Below are 27305 nucleotides of genomic sequence, written 5' to 3'. Positions count from 1 at the left end.
TGGACATTTGGGTTGTTTATACCTTTTGGCTATTATGAATAATGCTGCTGTGAACATCTGTGTTCAAGTTTTTCAGTGGATATTTGCTTTAATTTCTCTGAGGCTTATACCTAGGAGTCAGATTGTTAGGTCATATGGTAACTCGATGTTTAGTCCTCTGAGGAACTGCCAGACTGCTTTTAAGACAGTTTCATCATTTTACATTCCCACCAGCAATTTATGAAAGCTCCAATTCCTCCATGTCCTGGCAAACACTTGCTATTGTCTGTTTTTTTTTTTTTCCACCCTAGTGGATGTAAAGGGCTACTTATTATGGTTTTGATTTTTGTTTCCCTAATGATTAATGATTTCTTTTTTTTTTTTTTTTTTTTTGAGTCGGACTCCTGCACTGTCGCCTAGGCTGGAGTGCAATGGCGCAATCTTGGCTCACTACAACCTCTGCCTCCCAGGTTTATATGATTCTTCTGCCTCAGCCTCCTGAGTACCTGGGATTACAGGCACCACCCCCCCACCACACCCAGCTAATGACTAACGATTTCTAGCATCTTTTCCTGTGCTTGTTGGCATTTTGTGTATCTTTGGAGAAATATCTACTCAAGTCATTTGCTCATTTTAAAACTGTGTTTTTCCCCATCAAAAAGTGGGTGAAGGATATAAACAGACACTTCTCAAAAGAAGACATTTATGTGGCCAACAAACATATGAAAAAAACCTCATTATCACTGGTCATTAGAGAAATGCAAATCAAAACCACAATGAGACACCATCTCACATCAGTTAGACTGGAGATTACTAAAAAGTCAGGAAACAACAGATGTTGGCGAGGCTGTGAAGAAACAGGAATGCTTTTACACTGTTGGTGGGAATGTAAATTAGCTCAACCATTGTAGAAAATAATGTGGTGATTACTCAAGGATCTAGAACCAAAAATGCCCAATGGGATTTCTGGGTATATACCCAAAGGATGGGATTGCTGGGTATATACCCAAAGGATTATAAATCATTCTACTATAAAGACACATACACACGTATGTTTATTGCAGCACTATTTAAAACAAAGCAGCACTATTTAAAGCAAAGACTTGCAACCAACCCAAATGCCCATTAATGATAGACTGGATAAAGAATGTGACAAACATACACCATGGAATCCTATGCAGCCATAAAAAAATAATGAGTTCATGTCCTTTGCCTGGACATAGATGAAGCTGGAAGCCATCATTCTCAGCAAACTAACACAGGAACAGAAAACCAAACACCACATGTTCTCACTCATAAGTGGGAGTCAAACAGTGAGAACACATGGATACAAGGAAGGGAACATCACACACTGGGACTTACTAGGGGGTTGAGGGCAATGGGTGGGACAAATACCTAATATGCGCTGGGTTTAAAACCTAGTTGATGGGTTGATAGGTGCAGCAAACCACCATGGCACATGTATACCTATGTAACAAACCTGCACATTCTGCACACGTATCCCAGAACCTAAAGTAAAATTTTAAAAATATTAAAATAAAATAAAATTGGACTGTGGGTCTTATCTGTTGTTAAGTTGAAAGAGTTTTTTATATATTCTGGATAGCAGACCTTTATCCATATGATTTGTAATTTTTTTCCCATTCTGTAGATTCTCCTTTCACTTTCTTGATAGTGTCTTTGATGAACAAAATTTTTCTGATTAATGAGGTCTAAAATATGTATATATTTTTCTTTCACTGTTATGCTTTCATGTCATACCCCAAAATCCATTACCAAATCAAAGGTTTGCCTTAGGTTTTCCTGAAAATTTTTACAGTTTTGTTTTTGTTTTTGTTTTGAGACAGAGTGTCATTTTGTTGCCCAGGCTGGAGTGCAGTGGCGCAATCTCGTCTCACTGCAACCTTCACCTCCCATGTTAAGGGATTCTCCTGCCTCAGCCTCCTGAGTAGCTGGGATTACAGGCAAGAGCCATGACGCCTGACTACTTTTGTATTTTTAGTAAAGATGGGGTTTCACCATGTTGAAGAAACTATTCTTTCCGAATTGAATAGTCTTGGCACTCTTTGAAAATCAATTAACCACTGACATCTAGGTTTTCATCAACACATTGACGGTGTTTTTCAGGACTCTGTTCTATTCTATTGATCTATATGTCTATCCTTACGTACTGTTTTAGTTACTGTAGCCTTATAAGAAGTTTTGAAATTGGGAAGTGTGAGTCCTCCAAATTTGTTCTTCAAGGTTGTTTCAGCTATTCTGTCTCCCTTGTAGTTACATATCAATTTTTTCATTTCCACAAAAAAGCTTTTGGGATTTTGAGGGGGGTGGATCACGAGGTCAGGAGTTTGAGACCAGACTGACCAACATGGTGAAACTCTGTCTCTACTAAAAATACAAAAATTAGCCAGGCATGGTGGCGGGCACCTGTAATCCCAGCTATTCAAGAGGCTGAGGCAGAAGAATTGCTTGAACCCAGGAGGCTGAGTTTGCAGTGAGCCAAAATTGCACCACTGTACCCCAGCCTGGGCATTAGAACGATACTCCATCTCAAAAAAAATAAATAAATAAGAGAAACCCAATACCAATCTCTCTCTCTCTCCCTCTCTGCACATGCACAAAAAAGTGATCATGTAAGCACACAGTGAGATGGCAACTGCCTGTTAGCCAAGAGAAAAAGCCTTAGAATGAAACCTGCATTGAGCTGGGCACAGTAGCTCACGCTTGTAATCCCAGCACTTTGGGAGGCCAAGGCGGGCAGATCACTTGAGGTCAGGAGTTCAAGACCAGCCTGGCCAAACCCTATCTCTACTAAAAATACAAAAAATAGTTGGGTGTGGTGGCAGGCACCTGTAATCCCAACTACTCAGGAGGCTGAGGGAGGAGAATTGCTTGAACCTGAGGAGCAGAGGTTGCAGTAAGCCAGGATAGCGCCACTGCACTCCAGCCTGGGTGACAGAGCGAGACACCTTCTCAAAAAATAAATAAATAAAAGAATGAAACCTACTCTGAAGGCACCTTTATCTTGAACTTCGCAGACTCTAGAACTTTGAGAAATGAATGTACGTTGCTTAAGCCACCCAGTCTGTGGTAGTTTGTTATAGCAGTCCATCAGCTGTTGACTGGACAAACATACCGTGGTATGTGATAAAATGAACCAATGACTGATACATGCAACAACATGGGTGAACCTTAAAAGCATCATGTTAAGTGGAAGAAGTCAGACACAAAAGGGCTATATACTATATGATTCCATTTGTATGACATCATGGAAAAGCCAAAACTAGGTAGGGAAATTAGTTTGCTGATGACCAGAGGGAACTTTTTGGGGTGACAGAACTATTTTTTATCTTGATTTTATGGTGATTACCCAAGCATAGACATTTGTCAAAATTCATAAAACTGAACACTTAAGAATAAATTTTCCTGTATGTAACACATACCTCAATAAACCCAACTTTTAAAAAATTTGAAATTACATGCAGGAATGCTACTTTCAGCAGGGCTCGTGGCTCACACCTGTAATCCCAGCACTTTGGGAGGCCAAAGCAGGCAGATCACTTAAGGTCAGGAATTCAAGACCAGCCTGGGCAACATGGTGAAACCCCATCTCTACTAAAAATACAAAAAGTAGCCAGGTGTGGTGGCACATGTCTGTAATCCCAGCTACTCTGCAGGCTGAGGCAGGAGAATGGCTTGAACCTGGGAAGTGGAGGTTGCAGTGAGCCAAGATCACACCACTGCACTCCAACCTGCGAGACAAACCAAGAATTCATCTCAAAAAAAAAAAAAAAAAAAAGGAATGCTACCCTCTCTGTAATTTCAAAGGTTCCATTGCTTTCACAATCACACACTGCACATTTGCAATACCAAGTAGTCTCTCATTTTCAACTGAGGTTAGTAAAAAAAAAAAAAAAAAAAAAAGATCTTTTCTTTTTTCTTTTTTCTTTTTTCTTTTTTCTTTTTTTTTTTTTTTTTTTGATACAGGGTCTTGCTCTGTCACCCAGGCTGGAGTGCAGTGGCGCAATCTCAGTTCACTGCAACCTTCGTCTCCTGGGTTCGAGCGATTCTCCTGCCTCAGCCGCCTGAGTAGATGGAAGTAGAGGTGCCCACCACCACGCTCGGCTAATTTTTGTATTTTTAGTAGAGATGGGGTTTCATCATGTTGGCCAGGATGGTCTCGAACTCCTGACCTCAGGCGACCTGCCCGCCTTGGCCTCCCAAAATGCTGGGATTACAAAGGCAAGCCACCGTGCCCAGCCCAAAACAAGATCTTTGTACTTGCAAAAAAGAAAAACAAGGGAGATACCTCTTAATTTTTAACCACCTTCTTTTTTCTTTCACATTTTTATATTATTTATCATAGCTGAATGAATTTGGACGGAAGTTAATCTATCATGGATCTTGCCCTTGATATCAGAATTTTTCCTCCTTGTAAAATTTTGAAGTAGCAAAATAGACATTTTACTTTTAATTGATCCCACAAGATATGACTAATTCCCAAGTAGATTTTTTTTAAGAGATTAACGGTCTAAGTGGAATTAAATAAGTTAAAAATAGTTCTTAAAAAATGTTTGGTTTAATGTTTAAAGTGCTATTCTGCCAAATAATTCTATAAAGATCGGAACAATAAAAGATAATTGAATCTCTATTATTCTGCCTAGTATTCTTATTTAAATTTGTATAAACATTTGTTGGCTCCAAAAGAATAAAATGTGTTTCCTAAAGTTATCTAGCTAACACACTCTCTCTTAATATTCATAAGAACTATCAGTCTATTTTCTATTTATTTAAATATTTGAAACTTAACAATTACGTTTGCAAATAAAATTAACATCTTTCAATTATCATTAATGATTGTACCATTTTATCCTGGAATAATAAATATATGTGTATTCATCAACTGGTGGAAATAATTTCAACATATAAAGCAGGAAAGGAGATTTTTCAGTTTAAGTGACTTTTAAAATGTTTATCTATGTCTGAAAATGAATGCCCAGATATTAATGATAAATACGAATGACCTGCCTTGTTTGTATTCCTGATGTAATTACCCTGGTTAAATATTATGTTCCTTTCTCAATCACAAAATCATTGATCTCGCAAAATTTCAGAGATGTCAGAATGACACCAAAATAAGCATTCAACTATTTACCTTCTAAAGGCCAAAACCCAGGTGAAATAGAAGAATTTGGCTGAGTTAGAAGGCTAAAACCAAACTTCAATCCCTGCTGACTCACAGTGGTTCCCATCTAGATTAGGAGTGATCAGGCAACTGGCTCCCCAACCAGGGACAGCTCCACAGTCCAGCTGTTCATTCACTCAGTCAACAAATGTTTATTGAACACCTACTATGTGCCAAGCTCGGTCCTAGGCACAAAGGCTCTAGAGTGAAAAAAAACAGAGTCTGGCTGGAGAGAGAGAAGTAAACAATTAGTAGACTATAGTGTGTCAGATGCATTTCAATCCATTAATAGTCCCAACTACTGTCCTTCCTGTATTCAATCCAGGCAGATATGCTGTCCTGTAACTTTGTACTCTCCTGACACTCAGACTCTGCTCTGCCTAGCAGGGTGCTTTGGCCAGTAGAATAGATAAGACAGAAGTGATGTTGTACCAATTCTGAATGTCAGTTTCAAGAGGCCCTGCCAATTTTGCTCTCTCTCTCAGAAACTCTGATCACCATAAGAACAAGCCAGCTGGGTGCAGTGGCTCACACCTGTAATCCAAGCACTCTGGGAGGCCAAGGCAGTCAGATCACCTGAGGTCAGGAGTTCAAGGCCACCCTGGCCAACATGATGAAACCCATCTCTGCTAAAAAAACAAATACAAAAATTAGCCAGGCATTATGGCATGTGCCTGTAGTCCCAGCTACTCAGGAGGCTGAGGCAGGGGAATCACTTGAACCCAGGAAGCAGAGGTTTCAGTGAGCCGAGATCGCACCACTACACTCCAGCATGGGCAACAGAGCAAAACTCCGTCTCAAAAAAAAAAAAAACCAGGCTAGCCTCTTGCAGGATGAGAGACCCCATGAAGGAGAGCCCAGTTATCCCAGCTGAGAGCATCCTAAACCAACCTATAGCTGGCTGACCACCAAACATGTAAGCCCAGCCAAGATCAGCAGAGCTGCCCAATTCACCCGTAGATCCATGAGCTAAATGTCGAAAAGCCTTGTTACACAGCAATAGCTAACTGATAGAGAGTATTAGTGCAATGATAAAGAATGTGCCCAGTGCAGAGAGGATTCATAGGAACTGTTGAAAAACCAGCACAGGGGAAAAAAATACAAGGAAAACTAATAATACATAACTAAATGACAGACACTATACCAAGTAATATATCATCACGCAGTTTAAAAAATAGCATTCAGCTGGGAATGGTAGCTCACACCTGTAATCCCAGCACTTTGGGAGGCTGGGATGAGTGGATAAGCTGAGGTGAGGAGCTTGAGACCAGCTTGAACATGGTAAAACCCCATCTCTACTAAAAATATAAAAATTAGCCAGGTGTGGTGGCAGGCACCTGTAATTCCAGCTACTCAGGAGCCTGAAGCAGGAGAATTGCTTGAAGCCAGGACGTGGAGGCTGCAGTGAGCCAATATCCTGTTACTGCACGCCAGCCTGGGCAACAGAGCGAGACTCAATCTCAAAAAAAAAAAAAAAAAAAAAATTACAGCTTTCAAGTTCGAGACCAGCCTGGCCAACAAGGCAAAACCCCGTCTCTACTAAAAATACACAAATTAGCAGTTCGTGGTGGCATATGCCTGTAATCCCACCTACTAAGGAGGCTGAGGCACAAGACTCGCTTGAACCCGGGAGGCAGAGGTTGCAATGTGCCAAGATCGTGCCATTGCACTCCAGCCCTGGGTGACAGAGGAAAACTCTGTCTATAAATACAGCTTTCAGGCCCGGTTCAGTTGGTCTATAAACCTTTGGGAAGCCAAGGTGGGCAGATCGCTTAAGCCCAGAAGTTCAAGACAGGTTTGGGCAACATGGTGAAACCTTGTCTCTACAAAAACAGTTTTTAAAAATTAGCTGCGTATTTGTAGTCCCAGCTACTTGGGAGGCTGAGATGAGAGGATCTCTGGAGTCCAGGAGGTGGAGGCTGCAGTGAACCATGATCACATCACTGCAATGCCCGGGTAACAGCAAAAACCCCATCTCAAAAAAAACCCACAAATACAGCTTTCATGTCCCAAAGAAGAAACGTGCCATGGCCATATAGCTTATAAAGCAGTGGACCCAAGACTTGAACCTAGGCCCATGTCATTTTTAAAGGTAAGGTTTCCATTGCTATGCTGTACTACGAGAGAAGGGGGAAAAGCAAAAAAAAAAAAAAAAAAAAAAAAAAAAAAAATTAGTGAGAGGATTCTTGTTACAAATTCTGTGGCTCCAAAATTGAAATTGCTTAACTCAGTTGATTTATGTCATCATGCATTCATTTATATTATCTGTACATTAAACTTGGGTTCTTGCTGTTCATTTTAGACCGTTCAAAACCCATGAAAGGGTAAAAGTGCTATCAGCATGCCAGGGCGAGGAGTCCCTAAATCATCTGAACTGAACAGTAAACCTTGGGATGGGGGAAACAGAAAGAGTATTTGAAGATGTTTGGTAAATTAAACTGATTTCAAATTCCCAGGTAACCACAAAAGCCCACCTCACCACCACCTCACTGCACCTGGCAGGTTTACAGCAAAGACTGAGAGAAAGACTCCAACCTTGACCTGCTGGCAGCCCTTCTGCAAACACACCAGTGTGTACACATCCTGGTCTACACTTCCTGCTGCCCTGCTCTTTCCCTTCTCCCTGCCTCCTGGATTCAAGCCATATAGACTCCAGCCAAGCTTTGCAAAGAATGGTTACTAGAAGAATCCAGGGAAGCTCACAGAACTGAGGAAAGAGCTGAAGAATCGGGCTGGGATGGAACCACAAGCAGGGCAGCTCTGGAAACGTCAGTTGCGGGAATCCGCGAATGGTCTCTCTGGCTGTTTCTGCAACTGCGAATCAGCTATAACCAATTTCAGGCTTTGTTGTTGTTGTGTCTGCTCTGGATTCCATTTCAGAGACAGAAAAAGTAAATAATTGGTTTATTAGCCTTGCCTGGGTTATGTACCTTTGGCTCAGCCACGCCATTTGGCTAGAGGAGAGCAGGCGTCTGGGTCGATGGCCCCAGAACACTGAAACAGCTGAGGCGGGACGCTACCAAAAAGAAATGGGGCCGGGCACGGTTCTCACATCTGTAATCCCAGCACTTTGGGAGGCCAAGGCAAGCAGATCACTTGAGGTCAGGAGTTCAAGACAGCCTGGCAAACGTGGTGAAACCCCATCTCTACTAAAAATACAAAATACAAAAAAAAAAAAAAATGAGCCAGGCGTGGTGGTGCATGCCTCTAATCCCAGCTACTGGGGAGGCTGAGATAGGAGAATCGCTTGAACCAGGAGTCAGAGGTTGCAGTGAGCCAAGATGGCGCCACTGCACTCCAGGCCTGGAGGCAGAGCAAGACTCCGTCTCAAAAAAAAAAAAAAAAGAGAGAGAGAGAGAGAGATGCTCTTACTAGATGCCTCCTGCGCATACTTCCTTCCAGTCTCATCACAAAAGGAATGGACAGGAGCAGTTCAGAGTGGCCATTGCGGATACCTAATCTAATGGGAGGGCCTCCCCAAGGAAGGGACATCTGCACTGAGCCCTGAAGGATAAGTAGCCGGGTGTAGGCTTGACTGTGGGAGAGCTCTGAGCAAAGTGGGAACCTTCCAGATTGCCTTCCCTGCTTCCAAGGCAGGCTCCTCACATAGACACCGGTAGCTTGTCGTCCGGCATTCATCCTCTTGTGATAACACCTCCCAAAATCCACTTGCACAGCACTCCCCCACTCTCAGCCCGCCTTGTTTGGGCCTTTGGCTAGGAACCCCCAGTTCCCAAGGAGTAGAGTCTGTGAGGCAGGGTTTAAACCAGAGCACTGGTCCTATCTGTTTGGCCACTGTGATTGGTCTGGGTGTTCATGTGACCCGAGCCACACCAACCAGAGTGAACCTCAAGATTTTAGAAGAACAATGATTTTTTTCCTCACCAGACTTTAACCAGAATGGTGTAAGGTGTGGAACAGTTGAAGCCATTTTGCTATCACATGGAGCCTCAGAACAAAACCAGTGCTTGGACAAGAGCCTAGGCCAGGATCTGTAATAACTGGGTCACGCTGCGCCTAAAGCTAGGAGATCTCTGAGTCTTGCCAGTGACATGAGCCAGTAAGTTTCACTGGGTTTCAACAGGCCTTCCCCTACAACCCTCTTACCATCTGGGATGAGAATCAGAGTCTTTTACCTTAGAGGCCGTCAAGCCTGGCTCCCCTTCTATTTTACTGATGGGAAAACTGAGGTCTAAAGTGATGGAAAAATTATCTACAATCTCAAGACTATAGCCATCAGGCCAAGAGCTAAAAGTCTGGGGAGGTTTCCACCATGCCTCGATGTCTCTCCAGGTGGATCCGCTCCATGGACTCGCAAAGTAAGTGTGAAGTCAGCCGCTGAACCCTCTCTCCCCTCACCTCCAGCCAAGTTTGAGACAAAGCTGTTGCCTTTTTTTTTTTTTTTTTGAGACAGAGTTTGGCTCTTGTTGCCTAGGCTGGAGTGCAATGGCACAGTCCGGCTCACTGCAACCTCTGCCTCCCGGGTTCAAGCAATTCTCCTGCCTTAGCCTCCTGAGTAGCTGGGATTCCAGGTGTCTGCCACTATGTCCGGCTAATTTTTGTATTTTTAGTAGCAATGGGGTTTCACCATGTTGGCCAGTCTGGTCTCAGACTCCTGGCCTCAGTTGATCCGCCCGCCTCCGATTCCCACAGTGCTGGGACTGCAGGCGTGAGCCACCGCGCCCGGCCAAGAGCTGTTTTGCCGTCCCCCTGGGATTTATTAGTGAAGCAGCAGTTTCTGGTTTTGTTTTTCACAAACCTGCTACATTAGTTTCCTAGAGCTGCTGTAATAAATTACCATCGACTTGTAGCTGAAAACAACAAAAATGTATTTTCTCACAGTTCAGGAGGCCAGGAGGCAAAAATCAGCAGGAGTCAGTTGCGTTGGTTCCTCCTGGAGGAATCTGTTCTGTACCTCTCTCCAAGTTTCGGGAGCTTGCCAACAATCCTTGGAGTTTCTTGACTTGGTGCTGCATCAATTCTATTTCTACCTTCTGCCTCTGTCTTCACGGGGTCTTCCAGCCATATGTGCCCCCTCTGTGTCTCTGCATCACCAAATCTCCCTCTCCTTATAAGGACACAAGTCATAGGACTGAGGGCCCACCTTAATCCAGTATGAACCTATTTTAACTCAATACACATGCAATAATCCTATCTCCAAGTGAGGTTATATATTCTGGGGTTCAGGGTATGAATTTGGGGGGATACTACTCAAACCAGTACACCTACTATGTGCTGGCCATCCTGCCCCATGCCATGAGACATACCAAAGATGTAGTGGAATGGAGTGGTATGTCTAGTAATAACATGAGCCCTGGGCTCACATCCATTCAGTGCACACTTCCTGAGCACCTGCTGTGTGCCATGCATTGTGCTAGGGGCCAGAGGACCAAGGATGCCTATGACACAGCCCCAGTGCTTGGACAGCTCCCAGTGCAGGGAAGGAGCCTGGGGTCTGGCAGGGCTATCTATGAGCAGTTAGGAGAGTAGGGTTCCAGTCCTGTGTCGCCCTTTCATAAACTATGTGACCCTCAGCAACTCATTCCTCTCACGATCTATTTCATTCTGTGTAACATGAAGGGGAGTGGACAATCTCTAAGGTATTTTGAAGCTCTGATGTTCTGAGAGCTGTTTTTAATGTGGGCGAAAATGCTTTGTAAACCACAAAGTGCAATATACACAAGGAGAGGCAGAATAACATTAATAGTTAAGGGAGTAAATCAGTTGGCCTAGAGTTCAAATCCCAGCTCTGCCACTTTATCAGCCTCTATGACCTTAGGCAAGTTGACTTTACCTCTCCAGACCTCAGTTTCCTCTTCTGTAAAATGGAATAAGAATGCCCAATTCATAGAGGTATCGTGGGGATTAGAGGAATTAATCCATGCAGTGTTGAGGCCAGGGCAGAGCACACAGCAAGTGCCCAATAACTATTAGCAACGATTATCTGTAGACATCCTCCCTCCTACCACGGCTTACAGCTTAGGTGGGCAATAAGACTAATGGGTGGAAAAGCTACATAAAAAGACCAGATAATGGATCAGCAGAGGGTTCTCAAGTGCCGGTGTGGAGAGAACCCTGGGACTGGGGCAATCCAACCCTAGGCTCGTATCTGCCCTTCAACAGCAGGATGGAGAGCAGCAAGGCCAGGGTCACTCCTTAGGCCCAAGGACCTAAAAGACCAATTGGAAAACTCTCTGGGAGTGAGGTGAGCTCATGCAACAGGGCAAACTTCTACTCAGAAGTAAAACTAGCCTGGGTTCAAATCCAGCTCTTACCTCCGCACTGGGTGGCCTTGAACCAAAGACTTAACATCTCTGTGTCTCAATTCCCTCCTCTGCAAAATAAGGATATGATGGTAGGCTGTACCTCACGGCATTGTTGTGAGGATGGACATGTATATGAAACACCTGGCATGAAGCCAATGTCCAGTAAATATTAGGTGCTGGTAACATACCCTCCACCAAGAGGGACAGACACCATTACTCCCAATGGATTAGGATGGGGGAAACATCGCTCCTGCTCAGAGATTAGTCAGATACGCATTTCAGGAGTTTTGTGAAGTGATACTTTTAACTACTTGGATTAGTCCATTCTCACACTGCTACAAAGAACTACCTGAGACTGGGTAATTTATTTTAAAAAGAGGTTTAGCTGACTCACAGTTCTGCAGGCTGTACAGGAGGAAACTTACAATCATGGCAGAAGGCGAAGAAGAACGAGTCATATCTTACATGGTTGGAGAGGTAGGAACAGAGCAAAGCGGGAGGTGCTACACACTTTTAAACAAGCAGATCTCACTGTCATGAGACAGCACTAGGGGATGATGCTAAACCATCAGAAAGCATCCCGGTGATCCAATCACCTCCCACCAGGCCCCGCCTCTAACACTGGGGATTACAATTCAACATAGGATTTGGGCGGGAACACACAACCACGCCATATCACTACTCCGCATCTCAACAGACCCAAACAGGCCAGTACCATCCAAGGTCAGATACTGCCCAGAAGCCAGGCCAGGCATGCAAGGTGGGACCTCGTAAGTGTCGTTGCGAAAGGGGAGCCAGCTCTGTGCCAGTCCCCTGCCTCTTTCCCGTTCTTGGCTGAAGAATCCCCTCCCCTCGTTTCTGGCCACAGATCTCATGCTTTGGGAATTGTTTGTCCTCATTCCAGCTCTCCCACTCCCAATCCTTGTCAGGTCTTTGGAATTCTCCACCCCACCTTCAGCTCATCAGCATGGGTTCACTCCCTGACAATTGAATCCTCTGCATCGCTGGAAGCCACCCAGTCCTAAGCCTTTCTGGAACCTTCAACATGAGTTCTAGCAACACTGAATTGCCTGATAGAGCACTGTTTGCATTAGGACTTTTCTTGACAGCCAAAAACAGAATACTACCCTAGAGAGGTTTAAACTGATAGGGATTATTCATCTCCTACGATAAGGCTTAGGCAGCCCAGAGCTGGGAGGGTGGTCTAGTCAAGCTCTAAAGGACTCAGGACAGCTCCAAGCTTCTATTCTGCCATCCTTAGTTTTCCTCTTTATAGCTTTTGCCTCATGGTCACATGATGACTGCTGCCTTTCCAGACATTCGTTCTGTATTATAGGCAGAACAAATAAGGGGGGAAAAAACACAAAAAAATTCTATACCTATGGAAAAAAGCAAAAACTTTCCCAGAAATCCTCAGCTTACTACTCACTGGCCAAAATTATGTCACATGGTTACCTCTAGCTGCAAGTAACCAGTTTGAGGTGAAACATGTTGACAAGTTGACTTACAAACAAAACATGGGTAAGTTAGTAAAAAGGAAGAATTGTTTGTTTTGAGACAGTCTCACTCTGTTGCCCAGGCTGGAGTACAGTGGCACAATCTCAGCTCACTACAACCTCCACCTCCCAGGCTCAAGCAGTTTTCCTATCTCAGCCTCCCAAGTAACTGGGACTAGAGACATGCACCACCACGCTGAGCTAATTTTTGTATTTTTACAGAGATGGGGTTTCACCATGTTGGCCAGGCTGGTCTCAAACTCCTGGCCTCAAGTGATCTGCCCACCTCAGCCTCCCAAAGTGCTGGGATTACAGGCATGAGCCACCATGCTCGGCCAAGAAGAGTAACTTAATATAGAGTAAACCAGAGGTCTGCAATACAACCAGTGCACCAAATCTGGCCCACTACTTATTTTTTAAATTACTGATATATTATAATTGTCCTTTCAGTTACACGTGACATTTTGATACATGTATATAACGTGTAATGATTAAATCAGAGTAATTGGGATAGCCATTACCTCGAACATTACCTATCTTTTGTGTTAGGAGCATTACAATTCTTCTCTTCTAGCTGTTTTGAAATATACAATAAATTCTTGTTAAGTATAATTCCTCTACTGTACTATTTAATACTAGAACTTAGTCCTTCTATCTAACTGTATTTTTGTACCCATTAACCAACTTCTCTCCATCCCTCCTTTTTATAAATAAAGTTTTATTGAAATGCAGCTGCACCCATTACAATACTTTAATAGCAGTGTTGAGTAGCTTCAACAGATACTATATGGTCCTCAGAGTCTAAAACATTTACTCTCTGGCCTTTTACAGAAAATGTTGCCAACTCCTGAAATAGATGATTGGTAATATCTGCCACAAGTACTAGCAAAGGAAGACATACTTTTTTTTCTGGAAATAACTTACTATTTTCAAAAGAGCATTCCAGTAATAACGAGAAAAAAAAGACTTTTGCTCTGCTTACATGTATTTTGCAGTTTCATATTAATTTTTATTTTTAATTATATGTGGGATGAATGAGAAGGCTTACAAACTTTTCAGGGATTAGGGTTAATAAAGTTCTTAAATTGGTCCTGATTTCCAGGCATTCCTACCCACAGTCTGACTTCCATTCATTTCACAAAGAGGCACTAGGCACCTACTGTGGCAGGCATTGTGCTAGATCCTGGATAAGGACAGGATGGACGGATGGATGGATGGATGGATGGATGATTGATAGATGGATGGATGAATGGATGGATGGATGGTGGATGGATGGATGATTGATAGATGGATGAATGGATGGATGGATGGATGAATGGATGGATGGATGATTGATGGATGGATGAATGGATGGATGGATGGTGGATGGATGGATGGATGGATGGGAAACCGCAAGAAAGAAAGCAAAAGAGAGAGACAGGAACAGAGAGATTAGACTAAACAATTTCATGCCTTCTGAATTGTGCCTAGAAAATATGTGTGTGAGGAGGAAATTACATTCCAGTAGGCATGTGGGTAAAGGCCTTGCTGCTGTAGCAAAGAGACCCCTTTAGAACTGTGTAGGTATTCAGGAACCTAAGTTGATTTTCCACAGTCCACACTGGCAGGTGGCTCTGCTCCACAGAATCAGAGACCTTGGCACTTTCCATCACATTCCTCCACAACCCCTAAGACACTGTCCTTGTCCTCATGGTCAAGACTGGGTTATAGATTCATTTGGTTTCCAGGTTATGGGAAGAGGAAGAAAAAGCATGCAGGAACACACTCCTAAAGTTTTTTAAGACCCTGACCTAGAAAGTAGCATATCTCACCTGTTACTACAGACTGAAGGTGTCCCTTCAAAATTCATACACTCAAATGAACCCTTAGGCCTCAACATGATGGTATTTGGGGATGGGTCTTTGAAAGGGAATTATGTCATGAGACTGGAGCCCTCATGGTGGGATTAGTGCTCCTATAAGAAAAGACATGAATCCTATCCCCACTCCACCCCCATCTATCTGCCAGGTGAAGACATAAGGAGAAAGCAGCCTTCTGCAAACAGGAAATAGCTCCTCACCAGACACCAGATCTACCTGGGCCTTGATCTTGGACCTTCCAACCTCCAGACTGTGAGAAATACATACTTGCTGTTTAAGTCATCCAACCTATGGTATTTTTGTTATAGCACACTGAACTCACCAAGACACCTCCCTCTACCATCCACTAAGTCACACGGTTCATCTACTTAGAAGGAAGGCTGGGAAATGTAGTCTTTGATGGGGCAACCATGAGACTAGCTACAATCCAATTATTTTGGATGAATGGGGGAGTGAATTTTGGTAGACAACTAGGAGTGTCTATCACATAGGGTAGGTTCATGAGTCCTTCTTGAACTCAGAGGGTGAGACAGTCAATATCTGTGTGTTCCCAGAAGTTCTCAAGCCATATAGGTACAGATCCACTGACCCCTGCACCTGGGAAGTTAGTTCTGTTCACTGTGACTGGCACAAATAATTTCCTGCTGACATTATTAGTGGCTCCCAGCCCAGGCAAGAAAATGAGGCTACACCCATAAAGGTACTATTACAACCCTTCAGCTGCCACATTGATGATCTTATGCTCCTCATCACACCAAATTAACACTCTGAGTAATCACTCTTGGCAAGATCTGAAACTTCACCCTTTGTGGATGGTTTAAACAACTGATATTTCTTAAAGAAACTCAAAAGCAAACTGTTTATGCAAGGTACACAATTCCTGGGGTCCTCAGACCCCCTAAGAAATATCCCACCACTCCTTTCCCTTCTAAGGGATAAAAAGGATTAGAATCCGGGAAACTTGCTGTACTGGCCTGTTACAACCTTAATCCAAGGGAGTGACACTAACGACAGGATTTCAGTTATGATGTAAGATGAGAGACTGGAGACAGGGGTGTACTTTGGCCTCCATAGAGAGCCCAGACCGTCCCAGCACACATGCAGCACTGACTGCTCCTGAGCCTATATACAATATATATCTCTCCCTCCAGCTCAAGGTCGCAGTAGTCATCAGACAAATTAATTCCTGCTAATGTGCCAAGGAGAAGGCCCTTCCAGGTCACCAAGACCTTTCAGAGACAAGTTTGCCCTCTCTGTCATTAAATTATTTGTCATGGTGAACTCTCGGGCATAAGAGAGCAGAGACTGGAACAGGCACGCATCACTCTTAATAAACCAAAACGCACACCTTCAAAGGAAAATCCCAGAGGTAGACTCTCCAGGTGGGGTTCAGCTCAGTCCCTTTTAAGCCTTTCCTTCCCCACAGGGATATTTTGGTTCCAAAAGTGACAAGGTAACCAAATGGTATCCTCCAGGTGGAGAACAGCCCCATAACTAGGAAGTGGAGTCTCAACCCTTGAGGAGGAATGGGGAGCGCTAGTACCCGGAGCTGATGGAATAGGGTAGGGTTGGGCAGGCTCACTCTGGGGCTGCTGTTTACTTCACTGTCCTTCATTTCCCTACAGCCCACCCAGGGATGCACTCAGCTCCACTGAAGGTTGGTGCAGTTAGAATCGGAGAGTTTAAATGTACTATGTAGGTTTTACCTTTTTATTCTGAAAATTTGCAAATGTACACAAAAGTAAAGAAACTTTTTTTTATTTTTTTAAAACCATCAAGGACTAAAAAAAGTAAGGAAACTCTTATAACGGATCCTCGTGTGTCTATGCCTAGCTTCAACTATCAACATGGCTTACCTTGTTTAATCTATCGATCTTTTTAAAAAATCTTTCTGAGGTCGGGCGTAATCCCGACATTTTAGGAAGCCAAGGCCGGCGGATCACCAGAGGTCAGCAGTTGGAGAACACCCTGGCCAACACAGTGAAACCCCGTCTCTACTAAAAATACAAAAATTAACCGGGCATGATGGTGGACGCCTGTAATTCCAGCTATTCGGGAGGCTGAGGCAGGAGAATCGCTTGAACCCGGGAGGCGGAGGATGCAGTGAGCTGAGATCGCATCACTGCACTCCAGCCTGGGCGACAGGTAAGACTCCGTCTCAAAAAGAATAAATACATAAAAATTAAAAATTAAAAAAATTGGTATTTTAAAACAAACCCCAGACATGACATCATCTTACGCATTAATTAAATGGCACTAATTAAATGGTGCTTGCAATATTACAAACATGATATTCGATCATATCACCTAGAGTTCTGGGCAAGAAGGCTGGGACCCACAGGTCAAGTCCAGCCCCTTAGTTTTACCATGAAAAGAACTCAGGCCGCCGGAGGAAGTGGCCTGCCCAACGCAGGTGCTAGAGCGCGAACCAGAGAAGTGGGTCCTCCGGGTCACCTGGGCTGCCTGGTGAGTGGTGGACCCGGGGCTAGACTTCCCAGGCCGCGGCCGTGGAAGGGGCGAAGGAAACTCCCTTCGCTCCCCGCTGCAAGAATCCGGGCGGTCCCCGCACGCACTTCTGGAAATGCAAGCCGGGAGCGCGGCGGGCCAGGGATACAGCCAGGTCCCGGGTCCTGACAGCTGCGGTAACTGAAGCGGGGGTCCCGGACGGGCGCAGGTACCAGGGACAGGAGTAGCCTTGGAAAGAGGAGGGGGCCTCCTCCCACGACCGGGGGGACCGCCGCCTCTCCGCCGCACCCCCGGGCCCTATGCCGTGAGCAGGCCGGCGAGGCTGGCACGGCGCCCGGGCCCGGGGCGGAAAGCAGGAAGTCGACCCCGCGGGTGCGGCCCAGGGTGCGGCGCTGCAGGTGCGGCGCGGGGTGGCGGGGCGGGCGCCCAGTGCACCGGAGGAGGTGAGCCCCAGGTCGCCTTCGGGGCCCGGGGACGCAGGCCGGGGCGCCGGAGCTGACGGCTGGACCGGGCGAGCGAACAGTATTTTCTGGAAAGGGTAAGAGATGCTGCCTTGAGCCTTTGGAAGCTTGGATCCGGGCCTCCCAGAGGGTCTCGGTAGGGGCACAGGGAAGACAGACTGAAGTCCGAGAGCGGCGACGTGGCCTCCGGCCTCTGGGAGCGCTGCGGGGGTCTCGGACTCGGGAGGGGGCCTGGGGGTGGTGAAAATGGGGGAGAGGAGGGACCACAACATTGCTGTGGATGAGTGATCTCGGGTTGGCAGAGAGACGCGGGGCTGCAACGCGGGTCTCCGGCGGCAGGGTCCAGGCTCGTGGAGCGCGGTCCCGGTCCTGGGTCCGGCCGGGTTCGGGGACGTGGACCTGCGAGCCAAGCCGGGCAGAGCCGAGCCGAGTCGGGGGACGGAGGCTCCGGGGCAGACGGAGCTGAGGGTGGGCGGGCGAGGGTGATGGTCCCCTTCCAGGAAGCGGGACGAGGCCCTAGCACCCAGAAAAACCTTTGGTGGTGCCGAGGTCCCCCCGCCAGCAGCAGGCGGCGGAGAGCAGGCACGGGGACGGCGACTAGCGAGCGCCGCCTCACCGGGGCTGTAGCTTTAAGGGCGGCGCGGGGCGTGCGGGACCTTTAAGGCGGGGCAGGGGGCGTGTCAGGAAGTGAGTCCTTGGCCCTCCTCTTGGGGAGGTGGCCTCGGCTGTCCGGAGGCTCCCGGGCTGAGCCGGAGAAGGCGGCGCGACGTGGGCGCCGGCCCAGCCCCCTCCCGGGTCCTGCAGCCCACAGCCCCCAGCCCCCAGCCCCTCTGACCCCTCCCCAGCTCTCCCTCCAGCCGCGCCCGGCCTCCGGCTGCTCGCTGCACGCCTCCCTCTCCCTGCCCGCCTCTCCCTTCCACAGCAGCCCATGCCGCCCTCTCTCCGCACCTCTTCACCCTCGGCCCCGCGCCCTTTTCCTGCACCTTCGCCCCGCGTTCCTCCTCCTGCCCCGTCCTGCCATTCCTCTCCCCTCCCTTCTCTCTGCGACTCCTTCCTCTTAGGCCCCAGCCTCCTCTCCCCTCACAGGTCTCTGTCCTGGCCTCACCGTCTTAGCCTATCCCTCCTCCTTGCCCTGTGTCTTGTCTCAGGAACCCCCTCGGGGTGGGAGCAGGTTGCGGGGCGGCACAGCTGGGCTCACCCCAAAGCAGAAGCTCTCTATCCATGAGGAAGCTGGGGAAGCCTCTAGGGCAGCCCCCATATGACAATTGAGGGCTGCGGCTTGCAAAGAACACAATTGAGCTCACTGCCCTGGACTCCAGGGAATCAGAGTTCTGGCCGCGGGGTGACCCAGCTCCTCTGCTACCATGAACAGGGCCCCTCTGAAGCGGTCCAGAATCCTGCACATGGCGCTGACCGGGGCCTCAGACCCCTCTGCAGAGGCAGAGGCCAGCGGGGAGAAGCCCTTTTTGCTGCGGGCATTGCAGATCGCGCTGGTGGTCTCCCTCTACTGGGTCACCTCCATCTCCATGGTGTTCCTTAATAAGTACTTGCTGGACAGCCCCTCCCTGCAGCTGGACACCCCCATCTTCGTCACCTTCTACCAGTGCCTGGTGACCACGCTGCTGTGCAAGGGCCTCAGCGCACTGGCCACCTGCTGCCCTGGTGCCGTGGACTTCCCCAGCCTGCGCCTGGACCTCAGGGTGGCCCGCAGCGTCCTGCCCCTGTCGGTAGTCTTCATCGGCATGATCACTTTCAATAACCTCTGCCTCAAGTACGTCGGTGTGGCCTTCTACAATGTGGGCCGCTCGCTCACCACCGTCTTCAACGTGCTGCTCTCCTACCTGCTGCTCAAGCAGACCACCTCCTTCTATGCCCTGCTCACCTGCGGCATCATCATCGGTGAGTGGCAGCTGGGGCCGCGGGGGATAGGGTGATCATGGGGACTAAAACCCTGAAGAACAACCCTTCTAGGCATCCTAGGACTTCATCTGTCCCAGTTCATTGGTGCAGCAGTCATAGGAGAAAGAGCCTCGGGGCACAGAGGGAGCAAGTAACTTACTAAAGGTCACCCAGTAAGTTAGGAGCCCAGCCAGGGCAAGAACAATAATAATAATAACAGCAACAACAGCAGCAAAAGCAACTGACGTTGGTTGAGTGATTAAAATGTGCCATGCACATAGATTTTCGCCATATTAACTCACCTAATCCTTGTAAAAAGATGGGATTATAATTCACGTTTTACAGAGGGAAAAACCAAGGCACAGAGAGGTTAAGTAATTTGTCCGAGATCATCCAGCTAGTAAGTGGCAGAGCTGGGATCTGAACTCAAGCAATCTGGCTTCACACTTCACATGCCCAACCACTGTACTCTGTTGTTTCTCAAGAGCTCAAGTGTCCTGATTTCCTATCCAGTGCTCTTAGCAGAAGGCAATACATCTTTTAATAAACATACCATCACTCCCTGCCACCTCAGGATAGCATCTGAGACAGTAGCAAGCAATATGCTTTGAGAGGCCTCCACTGTCTTCCCGGACTTGACCCTTAAAAAATAATTATTATTGATGGGGAAATTGTACTAATTATTTCACATATAGCATCTCCTTTGTTCTCCCAAAGGTCTCCTGGGCTGTGGCATCACTACCAGTGGTCATCTCCATACACACAGGGAAACAGAAGCTCAGAGAGGTTATGTTACTTGCCCAGGGCCACACAGCTAGCAGGTAGCTAGGCTGGGATGCAAACCCAGATTGGCCAGACTCCCAGGTCTGTGCTTCTACCCACTCTGCTCTTCTTGGAGGTTAGAACTTTGGTATTCAATACAGTAGCCATTGGCCACTTATTTAAATTAATTAAAATTCAGCAAAATGTTAAATATTCATTTCCTCATTTGCAGATGTTACAACCTGATTCTCTAGCCGCATTTCAAGGGCTCAGCAGCCACATGTGGGCTGCAGGCTACGGTACTGGACAGCACAGGGTATAGAACATATGCATCACTTCGTATTTTACTGGGCCGCATGCTGGGTTAGAGAGCCTCCAGCATCCCATTCCCTCTGAGTCTTCCCAGGGCTGTGTCGTCTAGGAATGGACTCTTCATTTGAACCTGTGCAGGTTTTTCCTGGTGCCATAAAGTTTCTTATTTGGCCTACATATCATATTCTTTGCTGGTGGCTCAGAGTCCCAGACTAGATGCACCAGTTGGTGGGGGAAGGGACCCATCCCAGGCCACCTGTCCCAGAAAATGTTTCTTCTTCTTGAGCAGCTGCTGGATCTAGGGCTGCTGGGTCTAGGTCCAAGAGGAGAGAGGGGAGAAGGTCATGGTTAGAGTGGAAAGAACAGCCAAGACCCCTCCCTGCCAGAACTCTCGCAGCCTGCTTCCACTTCCACCTCTGGGGAGCAGGTGCACCTCCCCTCCACTCTGTCCTCCTCAGATGCCCCAGGGCTCTCTACTACATTCCTGCTGACCCTCCCAGGAATGGGCTGGGGGGTGGAGCCTCCCAGTAGGAGAATTTGCTTAGCAGGAAGGTAAAGTCACTAGAGTAACTGGGCCCGAATCCCAAAAGTAATCCAAGTAGCTTACGGTGAGGTAGCTTCTGAGAACGGTGTGTTCACTGGCCTGCCTGAATGGGACAGGGGCCAGGGAGGTGGGTGCTCTCTGCTGGCCCAGGACCTGGCCCCCTATCTGCAGTGTTGCCTCTTTCTTCCTCCTTGTGGGGGAAGACGAGTCTCAGGCAAGTATTCTAGGTCTCCCCTCCTAGCCCCCCCCACATCACTTAGTACCTTTCAAAGCTTCTTCTGGGCCGGGTGCTGTGGCTCACGCCTGTAATCCCAACACTCTGGGAGGCCGAGGCAGATGGATCACCTGAGGTCGGGAGTCCGAGACCAGCCTAGCCAACATGGTGAAACCCTGTTTCTACTAAAAATACAAAAAATTAGCTGGGCGTGGTGGCATGTGCCTGTAATCCTCGATACTTAGGAGGCTGAGGCAGGAGAATTGCTTGAACCCAGGAGACAGAGGTTGCATTGAGCCAAGATTGTGCCACTGCACGCCAGCCTGGGTGATAAGAGTGAGACTCAGTCTCAAAAAAAAAAAAGTTCTCTCTGGCCGAGAGTCGCTCTGGGATCTAGAACATTGAGGTTGCAGTTGCTTCTAGACTCAGAAGGTAACCAGCAGGAGGGCTGGGGGTGCTCTAGCCAAGCAGGTGAGTGGGTGGTGCAGCCCTCTGCCCCCTTCACCCCACCCCCCAGCAGGTCTGTGGGTACCCCTTGTGCAAAGGTTCTGCCAAGAAAGAGGAGGGCCAGGCTCAGTGGTTGGGCTGGGCATGGTGGCTCACGCCTGTAATCCCAGGACTTGGGGATGCTGAGGCAGGCATATCACCTGAAGTCAGGAGTTCGAGACCAGCCTGGCCAACATGGGGAAGCCCTGACTCTACTAAAAATACAAAAATTAGCCGGGCATGGTGGTGCGCATTTGTAATCCCAGCTACTCGGGAGGCTGAGGCACAAGAATCGCTTGAACCCAGAAGATGGAGGCTGTAGAGAACCAAGATCGCACCACTGTACCCCAGCCTGGGTGACAGCGAAAGACTGTCTCACAAAACAAAGAAAAAAGAGAAGAGTGCTGCATGTTGAGTGCCTGTGATGTAGGAGGTATCCTGCCTCCTTTAATACAACCACCTCCGTAACAACTTTCATTCGTTCATTCATTCATTCCACAACTAGTAACTAGTGGCTAAACACATGCCAGGCACTATGCCAGGCTTTGGAGATACAAGATTGGAAAAGGTAACTTCAGCTCCTACACTCCTGGAGGGCATGGTGGTGACAGATACACTAGTATGGTAAGGGCTGCGATGGGGCATCAAAGGTACTGTGGGAGCTCTGAGGGAGAGAGGGGACCCAGGGACAGGGCAATCTAAGCAGGCCTTCTGGAGGAAGTTTAGAAACTGGGTTTAGAGGAAGAAGTACGGATAGAATATTCTAGACAGAAGGAAGAGCACGTGCACTTTTCCATGGCTGGGCTACAGCGAGACTCACCAGACATGAGGCTGCCCAGTCAGGTGAACTCCACTTGGTGCAGGCCCCAAGAGCCTCGGTGAGTAAGTCGAATTTCTCCTGAAGGCAGTGGAGAGCCACAGAGGATTCATGCCAAGGCACGGCCTGGGCAGATCTGGACTTCAGGATGATCATTCCAGTTGCAAGTGGGAGAGCAGATTGGCTGGAGTGGAGGACAGGGAGGTGACCCAGATCTTTACAGATGAAGAAAACTGGAGCTCAGAGATGTTAAGTAACTTCTCCCGGGTCACTCAGCTTCTAAATTGCAGAGCATGGTTGAACGCCAAATCCCTCTGACGCCAAAGCTTTCCCCACTACCCCGTGTTGCCAGATGCTGTGGCAGGAAGTATAACAGGCACCATTCAGCCCTGTCTTCTGGGAGCATGGGATGGCTGAAAAGACCAGACTGTCACCATAGGCAAGGGCCTAGCAGCCCAGAGCAGGCAAGGGGCTTTGAAGGGAAGTGAGGCAGTAAGAGGCCAGGTTCTGGAGCTATCAGGAAAGGATTCCCCTAGAGAGGCCAGCTCTGACCTTGACAGATGAGTAGAATCTCCCAGAAAGGAAGAGGGTGTTTCTGGCACAGGGCATGAGCAAGGACACTGAGGCCCAGGGTAAGAAGCAGGCAGACAAGCAAGGAGGCTGGGGCGACCACAGGACAGAGGAAGGGCTGGCAAGGGTGCGTGCCAAGGAGTATAGACCCAATGGCAGAAGTGGGGAGCCATAGAAGCTCTTTGAGCAGGAGGCGACACAAGATGAGAGTCCCAGAATCACTGCCCCAAATGACACAAATGATTCTAACTTAATGCTCCCCATGATGACATCATAGGCTCCCATTCTATACAAGCTTAGACGCTGAAAATCATTTACTCAGGGTCACCTTAAACCACTAAGTGGCACTCATCCTTCGGAACTCAGTTCAGATGTTACTTTCAGATGCCCCAGGTCAGCACAGTCACCCACTTACGGGTTCTCACAGCACCCTGTACTACTTTATGGAACTCATTACAATTCTTACAATTGTAATTAAAGAAGTAACTGGGAAGCAATTTGTTTTAATGTCCTTCTCCTCTGCTAGAAGGTATCCTGGAGGAGGTTTTCTTGCCCTGGGCCATTCCCAGAGTCTTTGTAGAATGCTTTGCCTGCAGTGCAGAACTTATTGGAGGGGGGCCTGGGAAGGCGTGGGGAGGGCAGCAGGACTCAGTCTGTGACCTTTGGTGTCAGATCCTCTGTCCTTCTTCCTCCTCATCCTCATCCCTCTTCGCCGCCCTTCCCCCCCTCCTCCTCTCCCCACTGCAGGGGGCTTCTGGCTTGGTGTGGACCAGGAGGGGGCAGAGGGCACCCTGTCGTGGCTGGGCACTGTCTTTGGCGTGCTGGCCAGCCTCTGCGTCTCACTGAACGCCATCTACACCAAGAAGGTTCTCCCGGCGGTGGACGGCAGCATCTGGCGCCTGACCTTCTACAACAACGCCAACGCCTGCATCCTCTTCCTGCCTCTGCTCCTGCTGCTCGGGGAGCTTCAGGCCCTACGTGACTTTGCCCAGCTGGGCAGTGCCCACTTCTGGGGGATGATGACACTGGGCGGTCTGTTTGGCTTCGCCATCGGCTATGTGACAGGACTGCAGATCAAGTTCACCAGTCCCCTGACCCACAATGTGTCGGGCACGGCCAAGGCCTGTGCCCAGACGGTGCTGGCCGTGCTCTACTACGAGGAGACCAAGAGCTTCCTCTGGTGGACGAGCAACATGATGGTGCTGGGCGGCTCCTCCGCCTACACCTGGGTCAGGGGCTGGGAGATGAAGAAGACTCCGGAGGAGCCCAGCCCCAAAGAGGGTGAGAAGAGCGCCATGGGAGTGTGAGCTCCACAGGCACCCTGGATGACCCCGCCCCAGGCCCCTACGCAGGCGGGGCCAGCACAGCCGTGAAGGTGGTCTCCCAGGCCCCAGAGGGGTGCTGTGGTGTGGACTGGGTGTTACTTACAGACCCAATCAGAATACAGTGGTTGAGAAGGAACCAATGTTTACAAGTAATATCAGAAAGTTGCCAAACCCATCTCTTCCCTCTCCTTTTTCTGAGCTTTTGTCCTTCCCAAGGGAGCACCCTAGTGAGAGATGAACCCCTTCGCACCACCTCCAGGGCCTGTCTCCCCCACATCACGCTGAGGACGGGGAGGAGCAACGACCTTGAAGGGACAGCAAGGGCAGTGTACTCAAGGGAGGGGGGCTGTGGCCCCACTACAGCCACCTGGACAGGGTTGGGAAACCTTCCATTTGCAGTGGGCAGGCAACCTCGCTCTGGGCCCACACACCAGCCTTCCTTTGGAGGAAAGTGTGGGCTGGACGGAGGGAGGAAGTGAGTGAGTTCCCTCTGAGACTAGTAGATCCCCAGCGGCTGCTGGGCGGTGGCCTGAGAACAGGGTGGATCATGAGAGAGTGCCCATCTGCACCCTGTATGTCCAGCTTTTGAGCACGAGGGAACCACACTTCTCTTAGAGGTTAAACAGGGTCATTTAGCATCCTACCCCAGTCCCTGACACCACATTTACCTGTGTGGCTCCTCTGGCCCTGAGTGGCACCTCCCCCTCTGGTCTCCCAGCAGCTGGCTCAGATAACAGCCTTCTGAAAGCAGGGCCAGGGGGCCGCTTCTCTCTTCTCCCAGTCCTGCCTCTCCCAAAACCTTCCTCCCCAGGTGGGGCTGATGAAGCAAGGGTCCGGATTAAGAGCCTTCCACCCTAGCTGTGCCTGGTGCCCCACATTTCTGCAGGGGAGGTGTTAGAGCCTGGTTCTGAGCCACTTGCCTCGTGAAGGTAAGACGCTAACCTTTACGTTCGCGCTAACAGAGCCTGCCTGGCCCCACTCGTAGTCCAGTGGGCTCCCATAACAAAATGCTATAAGCCGGGTGGGCTTCTGAACAACAGAAACATATTGCTCACGGTGCTGGGGGCTGGGACGTCCAAGATCAAGGGGCCAGCAGATTGGGAGTCTGCTGAGAGCTGTTTCCTGATCCATAGATGGTGCCTTCTTGCTGTATCCTCACATGGTAGAAGCAAAAATAAGCAAACTCCCTCCTGCCACTTTTATAAGGACACTAATTCCATTCATGAGGGCTCCACCCCGGGACCCAATCAGCTCCAAAGGCTCCACCTCCTAATACCATCACCTTGTGGGTGAGGATTCCAACGTGTGAATTTGCCGTTTGGTGGTTGGGGGGGACACACAAATGTTGGGACCACAGCACCCTTCACCACACCCACCTGCCCTCAGGGTGGCTTTCACTCCCCCGCCCTTCTGGTGGGCATTTCTTACTTCATTTCTCTTGGGGTGATTTCTGATGTTTTTAGGCCCTGTAGTGAAAAGCTGGGGAGAGTGGGTCTTCCGCCCACTACCCCTCCAGTCCCCTCACAATCCCAGGTGGATTCTAATGCAGCTGCTGTGGCCTGATGCCCTGAGTTGTCTGTGATTCAATAAAGAATCCCTAAGATCCTGTGTGTGTGGCCTGAGGGAAGAGGCAGCAGGGCTGGAGAGGGTTTGTGAACAGGGCCCTGGGGTGGAAGGGAGCCAGGGATCTGTCAGGAAGGAGGGCTTATCCCATCCCTCACCAAGCCCGCCTGCCAGCAGGGAGCCTTTCTAGGAGCTGTTCTCTCTCAGGATACCAGGCTCCTTCCTGGGAGATAGGTGACCAGACTTCAAGTTTCCTATTAGTCGTCCTTGCCATTTACTGGGTGCTTGTTGGGGGCCATAGGCTGTGCTGAGTGTTGTATATCCACCCTTGTAAAGTTCATCTTCACAACTCCCCATGGCCTCTGAGGTGGGAGCTGTCACTGATCCCCCCTCTTTTACAGATGAGGGCACTGAGGCTCAGAGAGGGGCCCAGGAAGGAAGATGCAGGAGAATTCAGGGGGTCTGTGCCTTCAGAGCTGGGCCCTTAACTACCCCAGCATTCCTGCAATGCATACTCTCGGCTCGCTGCAACCTCTGTCTCCCAGGTTCAAGTAATTCTCTTGCCTCATGCTTCCAAGTAGCTGGATTACAGGCACATGCCACCACACCCGGCTAATTTTTAGTATTTTTAGTAGAGATGGGATTTCACCATGTTGGCCAGGCTGCTCTCGAACTCCTGACCTCAGGTGATACACCCGCCTCGGCCTCCCAAAGTGCTGGGATTACAGGCATGAGCCACTGCGCCCAGCCTACCCAGCACTTTTCTGAGCACCTGTTATATGCAAGGCACTGTGGTAGGTTGTTGTCTTAGTCCACTTAGTGTTTCTATAAGGGAATATTAGAGGCTGGGTAGTTTATAAATTCAAAAAGAGTTATTGGCCAGGCCTGGTGGCTCATGCCTGTAATCCCAGCACTTTGGGAGGCCGAGGTCCAGAGTTCAAGACCAGCGTGGCCAACATAGTGAAACCCCGCCTCACGAGAAATACAAAAATTAGCCAGGTATGGCGGCACATGCCTGTAGTCCCAGCTACTCAGGAGACTGAGGCAGGAGAATTGCTTGAACCTGGGAGGTAGAGGTTGCAGTGAGGTGAGATCGTGCAA

At 48.4% G+C, this 27305-nt stretch overlaps 1 protein-coding gene across 5 annotated transcripts; it reads left to right on the top strand.

Moving 5' to 3' along the window:
• The first annotated feature begins 16777 nt into the window (after nucleotides 1–16777).
• SLC35C1 (solute carrier family 35 member C1) lies at nucleotides 16778–26244 on the top strand. 5 transcript variants are annotated; one of them, XM_064364993.1, is made up of 3 exons: nucleotides 16778–16930; nucleotides 19085–19611; nucleotides 24064–26244. In XM_064364993.1, exons 2-3 carry the CDS (start codon nucleotides 19116–19118, stop codon nucleotides 24621–24623), a joined length of 1056 nt encoding a protein of 351 aa, XP_064221063.1. In that variant the 5' UTR covers nucleotides 16778–16930; nucleotides 19085–19115; the 3' UTR covers nucleotides 24624–26244. The 5 variants fall into 5 exon arrangements, with proteins under 5 accessions (XP_064221063.1, XP_012307854.1, XP_012307852.1 ...); XM_012452431.3 differs by lacking the exon at nucleotides 16778–16930 and adding an exon at nucleotides 17224–17251; XM_012452429.3 differs by lacking the exon at nucleotides 16778–16930 and adding an exon at nucleotides 17707–17789.
• The last annotated feature ends 1061 nt before the right edge of the window (nucleotides 26245–27305 follow it).

The sequence above is a fragment of the Aotus nancymaae genome, unplaced genomic scaffold (genome assembly GCF_030222135.1).
Source record: "Aotus nancymaae isolate 86718 unplaced genomic scaffold, 86718_ANA_hifiasm-v0.15.2.pri h1tg000059l, whole genome shotgun sequence".
In the NCBI taxonomy this organism is placed as follows: Eukaryota; Metazoa; Chordata; class Mammalia; order Primates; family Aotidae; genus Aotus; species Aotus nancymaae.
Note: the sequence above shows the minus strand (reverse complement) of the source record. Positions and strands in the feature narration are given on the sequence as shown.